The sequence below is a fragment of the Salmo trutta genome, chromosome 14 (genome assembly GCF_901001165.1).
Source record: "Salmo trutta chromosome 14, fSalTru1.1, whole genome shotgun sequence".
NCBI lineage: Eukaryota > Metazoa > Chordata > Actinopteri > Salmoniformes > Salmonidae > Salmo > Salmo trutta.
The window spans coordinates 8,956,543-8,964,042 of NC_042970.1; the positions used below are offsets into that span (position 1 = coordinate 8,956,543).

General features: G+C 44.1%; 1 protein-coding gene across 11 annotated transcripts in view; it reads left to right on the forward strand.

Annotated features, from left to right (window-relative positions):
- Positions 1 to 7,500, forward strand: part of LOC115207340 (R3H domain-containing protein 2) — a 103,729-nt gene that overhangs the window by 83,281 nt on the left and 12,948 nt on the right. For 7 of the 11 annotated variants that reach the window (XM_029774353.1, XM_029774358.1, XM_029774350.1 and 4 more), the window contains 5 exons: positions 986 to 1,223; positions 5,018 to 5,226; positions 5,476 to 5,630; positions 6,632 to 6,729; positions 6,958 to 7,127. In XM_029774353.1, coding sequence (XP_029630213.1) covers positions 986 to 1,223; positions 5,018 to 5,226; positions 5,476 to 5,630; positions 6,632 to 6,729; positions 6,958 to 7,127 — 870 coding nt within the window. The remainder of the gene's footprint in view (positions 1 to 985; positions 1,224 to 5,017; positions 5,227 to 5,475; positions 5,631 to 6,631; positions 6,730 to 6,957; positions 7,128 to 7,500) is intronic. The other 4 variants (XM_029774356.1, XM_029774361.1, XM_029774357.1 and 1 more) reach the window with 3 other exon arrangements.

The window sequence follows — 7,500 nt, forward strand, 5'->3', positions numbered from 1 at the left end:
GGGGCCTGAGGGCCCACACTTAGTGTGTTGTAGATAAGTGGTAGTGGAGTAGGGGCCTGAGGGCCCACACTTAGTGTGTTGTGAAATCTGTAATGAATGTATTGAAACTGCCTTAATTTTGCTAGACCCCAGGAAGAGTAGCTACTGCCTTGGCAGGAACTAATGGGGATCCATAATAAACCCCAGGAAGAGTAGCTGCTGCCTTGGCAGGAACTAATGGGGATCCATAATAAACCCCAGGAAGAGTAGCTGCTGCCTTGGCAGGAACTAATGGGGATCCATAATAAACCCCAGGAAGAGTAGCTGCTGCCTTGGCAGGAACTAATGGGGATCCATAATAAACCCCAGGAAGAGTAGCTGCTGCCTTGGCAGGAACTAATGGGGATCCATAATAAACCCCAGGAAGAGTAGCTGCTGCATTGGCAGGAACTAATGGGGATCCATAATAAACCCCAGGAAGAGTAGCTGCTGCCTTGGCAGGAACTAATGGGGATCCATAATAAACCCCAGGAAGAGTAGCTGCTGCCTTGGCAGGAACTAATGGGGATCCATAATAAACCCCAGGAAGAGTAGCTGCTGCCTTGGCAGGAACTAATGGGGATCCATAATAAACCCCAGGAAGAGTAGCTGCTGTCTTGGCAGGAACTAATGGGGATCCATAATAAACCCCAGGAAGAGTAGCTGCTGTCTTGGCAGGAACTAATGGGGATCCATAATAAACCCCAGGAAGAGTAGCTGCTGCCTTGGCAGGAACTAATGGGGATCCATAATAAACCCCAGGAAGAGTAGCTGCTGCCTTGGCAGGAACTAATCCATAATAAATGTAAATGGATCCATAATAAATGTAAATGCTACCTTTGAACTTCCATCAACCTCTAAGAGTTGATTTCTAGTTTGCGCCCTTATTATTAATGCACCTTGGTTGGAAGGGTTCTTATTGTACTACCTATGACTGTATTTCTCCCTCCCTCTGCTCTTCCTCCAGATATCTTATTACACCCCTGGGCAGCAGTACCCCAGCACAGGGCAGCAGTACCCCAGCACAGGGCAGCAGTACCCCAGCACAGGGCAGCAGTACCCCAGCACAGGGCAGCAGTACCCCAGCACAGGGCAGCAGTACCCCAGCACAGGGCAGCAGTACCGGTCTGGACCCATGTCTCACCAGGTGTCCTACCCTGCCCAGCCCATGCCCCAGCCCATGGCTCAGCCCACACAGCAGTCTGGTCAGTACCACTAAAGTACCATCTTTCTCAATTAAAGATTAGTCTGTCTGTGTTTTTAAAGTGCTGTACAGTTTTATACTGAACAAAAATATACAGTACTCAGACCCCTTGACTTTTTCCCACATTTTGTTACATTACAGCCTTATTCTAAAATTGATTAAATAAAACCATTTCTTCAGCAATCTACACAATACCCCATAATGACAAATAAAAAACAGAAATACCTTATTTACATAAGTATTCAGACCCTTTGCTATGGGATTTGAAATTGAGCTCAGATGCATCCTGTTTCCATTGATCATCCTTGAGATGTTTCTACAACTTGATTGGAGTCCACCTGTAGTAAATTCAATTGATTGGACATGATTTGGAAAGGCACACATCTGTCTATATAATTTCCCACAGTTGACAATTCATGTCAGAGCAAAATCCAAGCCATGAGGTCGAAGGAATTGTCCATAGAACTCCAAGACAGGATTGTGTCGAGGCACAGATCTGGGGAAGGATACCAAAACATTTCTGCGGCATTGAAGGTCCCCAAGAACACAGTGGCCTCCATCAATCTTAAATGGAAGAAGATTGGAACCACTAAGACTCTTCCTAGAGCTGGCCGCCCGGCCAGACTGAGCAATCGGGTCACCTCACCAAGAACCCGATGGTCACTCTGACAGAGCTCTAGAGTTCCTCTGTGGAGATGGGAGAACCTTCCAGAAGGACAACCATCTCTGCAGCACTCCACCAATCAGGCCTTTATGGTAGAGTGGCCAGACGGGAGCCACTCCTCAGTAAAAGGCACATGACAGCCCACTTGGAGTTTGCTAAAAAGGCACTTTAAGACTCTCAGACCATGAGAAACAAGATTCTCTGGTCTGATGAAACCAAGATTGAACTCTTTGTCCTGAATGCCAAGCGTCATGTCTGGAGGAAACCTGGCACCATCCCTACGGTGAAGCATGGTGGTGGCAGCATCATGCTGTGGGGAGCATTTTCAGCAGCAGGGACTGGGAGACTAGTCAGGATCGAGGCAAAGATGAACGGAGCCAATTACCACAGAGATCCTTGACGAAAACCTGCTCCGGAGTGCTCAGGACCTCAGACTGGGGTGAAGGTTTACCTTCCAACAGGACAAGGACCCTAAGCACACAGCCAAGACTTTGGGATAAGTCTCTGAATGTCCTTGAGTGGCCCAGCCAGAGCCTGGATTGAACCCGATTTAACATCTCTGGAGAGACCTGAAAATAGCTGTGCAGCGACGTTCCCCAACCAACCTGACGGAGCTTGAGAGGATCTGCAGAGAAGAATGGGAGAAACTCCCCAAATACAGGTGCGCCAAGCTTGTAGCGTCATACCCAAGAAGACTCGAGGCTGTAATCGCTGCCAAAGGTGCTTCAACAAAGTAATGAGTAAAGGGTCTGAATACTTATGTAAATGTCATATTTCAGTTTTTCTTTTTCATAAATTTGCAAAAATGTCTAAAAACCTTTTTTTTGCTTTGTCGTTATAGGGTATTGTGTGTAGGTTGATGAGGAAAAAAACATCAATTTTATAATAAGGCTGTAACCTAACAAAATGTAGAAAAAAGTGAAGGGGTCTGAATACAATCCAAAGGCACTGTAAACGAAACATGTGAAGTGTTGGTTCCATGTTTCATGAGCTGAAATGAAAGATTCCAGAAATGTTTCATATAAGGAACTGGCTTGCATACTTTCAGGACGTAATTATGTTGGAGTTATCCACTGCCGTGTGAATGAAACGAGTCTTAGCACTCTGGAAACATGGAAAGGGGATGTAAAAAAAAATTCAATTGGGGGGAAATTGTAATTTTTATTTTTATGATTGTATTGCCCTTGTGACCCAATAAAAAAAACAATTTTTTTCCCCCTGTACACACAAAAACATATTTTTCTGATATATTTTGCACAAATATGTTTACTTCCCTGTTAGTGAGTATTTCCCCTTTGCCAAGATAATCCATCTGCCTGACAGGTGTGGCATTTCAATTATCTGATTAAACAGCATGATCATTACACAGGTGCACCTTGTGCTGGGGACAATAAAAGGCCACTCTAAAATGTGCAGTTTTGTCACACAACACAATGCCACAGATGTCTTAAGTTTTGAGGGGGCATGCAGTCGGCATGCTGACTGCTGGAATGTCCACCAGAGCTGTTGCCAGAGAATTTAATGTACATTTTTCTACCATAAGCCGCTGAATTTGTCACTACGTCCAGCCAGCCAACTGAGAAATGCTCACTTTTTAAACCAATTTGTAAACATCATTTGAGAGAAATAAGCTTTTTGTGCATGTGGAATATTTCATTTCAGCTCTTGAAGCATGGGACCAACACTTTACATGTTGCCTTTATATTTTGGTTGGGTGTGATTACATCTGACAACATCCTTGTTCATACAACACCAATTTTGATAAAACTTCTGACATTTACTTGGATGGGGCTACACGATACACTCCCTGCATCTCATAATGGTCCGTTGAGACTTTTTTTTTTTTTTTTACCAAATACCAGGTTTTAAACATTCAAAAATAAAAACTATGTATTGGACATGCTATTGACCAAAACCAACTAAATTTCTACACTCCATATTAAAATGAGGTTACACTCAGTTGCGTCAGAATCTGACTAAGCAGGACCGGTGCAAGCCAGCACTACTGTATTTCACTGTGTATATTTGCTGAATAAACATTTATCAACAGTGTGTCGTGTTTCGAGTACAGAGACCTTCAAAGCATAGAGGCACCGAAGTGCTGATTGCCTGATTTGGCAACATAGAATCTGCTGTGTACGGTAGCCGTTCACTCACCCAGTCAACATGATCAGACCTTTGCTGTATCAACAGAAACAACGCCAACAGGGGTCTAAAATAACACAAGGATCAAGGTTAGCTAAATACTGGTTCCCAGGAATAAATGTCTATTTTAGTCACCACATTGTGTAGTTGGGGACAGAAGTACTGATGCAATGAGTCCTGAAAAGTTACCTTGATTATACTCGGAATGACCCTGAGCATTCAGGCGGCAACAAGCCTGCCGGACAGTCATGTTCTGCTTCCCAGATAGGCCCATGGTCTTCCGTGACTTTATGTGTACATTTCTTTCTTTCTAGACAGCCTGTTTTAACGTGAACATTTAAATAGTTTTTTTATTGATACGTCCCTACATACATTATTTAAATAATGTATCTTATTGTTTTATAGTGTATTCTGTAGTTTTTAGCTTGCTGTAAGTGGATTTGTGTAAATTCTGCATCTGTATATCCTGTTTATCGTCTGTCTGTATATCCTGTTTATCGTCTGTCTGTATATCCTGTTTATTGTCTGTCTGTATATCCTGTTTATCGCCTGTCTGTATATCCTGTTTATCGCCTGTCTGTATATCCTGTTTATCGCCTGTCTGTATATCCTGTTTATTGTCTGTCTGTATATCCTGTTTATCGCCTGTCTGTATATCCTGTTTATCGCCTGTCTGTATATCCTGTTTATCGCCTGTCTGTATATCCTGTTTATCGCCTGTCTGTATATCCTGTTTATCGCCTGTCTGCATATCCTGTTTATCGCCTGTCTGTATATCCTGTTTATCGTCTGTCTGTATATCCTGTTTTGTGGCAGCTCCATTTCACTGAGTCAAATTCCTGTACATTCAAATGTATTTTGGAGTATAAATGTGATTCTTACATGTGCCTTGCGTGTCACCAGTAGGACCAGGGTTGATAGGAATGCAGCATACCCAGAATACACGCACACACACACACCTGTGTTACCATGTCCTACATAACCAGCAGCTCTCCAGACCATGATGCCCAGCCAGCAGCCCCAGACCATGATGCCCAGCCAGCAGCCCCAGACCATGATGCCCAGCCAGCAGCCACAGACCATGATGCCCAGCCAGCAGCCCCAGAACCAGGCTCTCCTCACCTCCCAGGGGCAGGGCATGCATGGACAGGTGACGGCCATGATGGTCCAGTACCCACAGATGCCCTCATATCAGGTACAGTTAAGGTTGTGTGTGTGTGTGTGTGTGTTAATGTGATTGCTACATCTTGTATGCATTTGGGAGTTTCTCAGTTCTCGGACCACAACTATTCTTGTGTGAAAGTAACTAGTGGGATGTAACTGGTGTGATCCGAACCCGGGTCTCTCGCTCGGGAAACCAGGCAATTGGACCAAGAGGATATTCCCTCTTGGGCAGAGGGTGGCAACTCACCTTGGCTACATGTTAATGTGTCTCGCCTCATAGCAGGTCCCTGTGGCCAGTGACTCTCAACAGGTGATCCAGCACCAGCAGTACCAGCAGCAGGTCATGGTGCCAGTCAGCCAGTCGCTACAGACTGTCCAGGGGCCCATGCCCGTGTACTACAGCGTCATCACCCCCACGCAACAGAACAGCACAAGGTAGATACATAAAAAAAAAGTGATTTATATAGCGTGCTTTGAACAGATGCTGAAGTGCTGGGTATTGTATGGGGAGAACTACTTCCAACATATTGCCTCAGCAGACCTGTTGAGCTACAACCCAGATAACTTGTTCTAGATAAGTGTCACTTCTAATCTCACTTCTGGAATAACAAAAATAAAGTACGCTTTTAAAAAAACAAACAAGCATTACAGAGAAAATGGTCTAAACTCCAGAAGCAGACTGATAGTCTGAATTCGTTCATTCCTGAATGAAGTTGAATGTAACACTGTCTGTAACAAGTTCACCTGCAGACCGCCTGGCTAAGCAATAATTGTATGACACTCTGGGGAAACTGAGCTGTAAATGAAGTCATTAAAAACTATTGAATAGGATAGAAAGTCACATGACTGGAATCAATAAACAACCTATTTATTAAACCCTTGAATCTTTATATTCTTTGACACAATGCTTCCACACGCTCGCTAAACAAAGTATGAGCGTTGTAAGTGAAGCCTAGCAGCTTGTTGATGTGATGCCCTACCGTCTGTGGATGACAGCCAAGTGCTTACAGTGCATGTGTCTCTGTGTGTCTCTGTGTGTCTCTGTGTGTCTCTGTGTGTCTCTGTGTGTCTGTGTGTGTCTCTGTGTGTCTCTGTGGTGTCTGTGTGTGTTTTTCTCTGTGTGTGTCTCTGTGTGTCTGTGTGTGTTTTTCTCTGTGTGTGTCTCTGTGTGTCTCTGTGTCTGTGTGTTTTTCTCTGTGTGTGTCTGTGTGTGTGTCTGTGTGTGTTCTTCCCTGTGTCTGTGTGTTTTTCTCTGTGTGTCTGTGTGTGTCTGTGTTTCTCTGTGTTTGTTTCTCTGTCTCTGTGTGTGTGTTTCTCTGTGTGTGTCTGTCTGTGTGTTTCTCTGTCTCTCTGTGTGTGTCTCTCTGTGTGTGTATGTCTCTGTGTTTCTGTGTTTCTCTCTGTGTGTGTGTGTTTCTCTGTGTGTCTCTCTCCAGTCCATCAGTAGGGTACCTGCAGCCCAGCTCAGAGCAGTACCAGATGAGCCCGTCTACTTCTCCCTGCAACCCTCCACAGATGCAGCAGCAATATTCAGGTGAGAGTTCATCTGGTCTGCGATGAACCAGAAGGAATGCCACACAGGTGTATTCTGACTTTGTTGAATACGCCAATCAGGTGAGAGTTCATCTGTTTCTGAGCTCTAACTTTATCGATTAGGTTTGGTCAACAACGTTGGCCCTGTGTTATAGCTCTTATGACTAAGGGTTCACTTTAAAAGTGTAACCTTTTCCCTACAATGCTTTAACTGTGTGTTGTGCTACAGGGGTGGCTTCCCCGGGGCCTGGGGTGATGGTCATGCAGCTTAGTGTCCCCAACGGACCCCAGCCTACCCACAACCCTCCTCTGGTACAGTGGAACCCCTGCAAGTACTACAGCCTAGAGCAGAGACCCAGTAAGCCTGGAGACCTCTACAAATCTGACAACACACAGCAGGTACTATATACAGCATATATACAGCACTACTATAATACTACCATACAGTACTACAACCGATACTACATACAGCACTACTATAATACTACCATACAGTACTACAACAGATACTACATACAGCACTACTGTAATACTACCATACAGTACTACATACAGCACTACTGTAATACTACCATACAGTACTACAACATATACTATATACAGCACTACTATAATACTACCATACAGTACTACAACATATACTGTATACAGCACTACTAGAATACTACACTACAGTACAACAGGTACTGTATACAGCAGTACTAGAATACTACACTACAGTACTACGACTGGTGCTACATATACAGAATTACAGTACTTCCTGTATACTCTA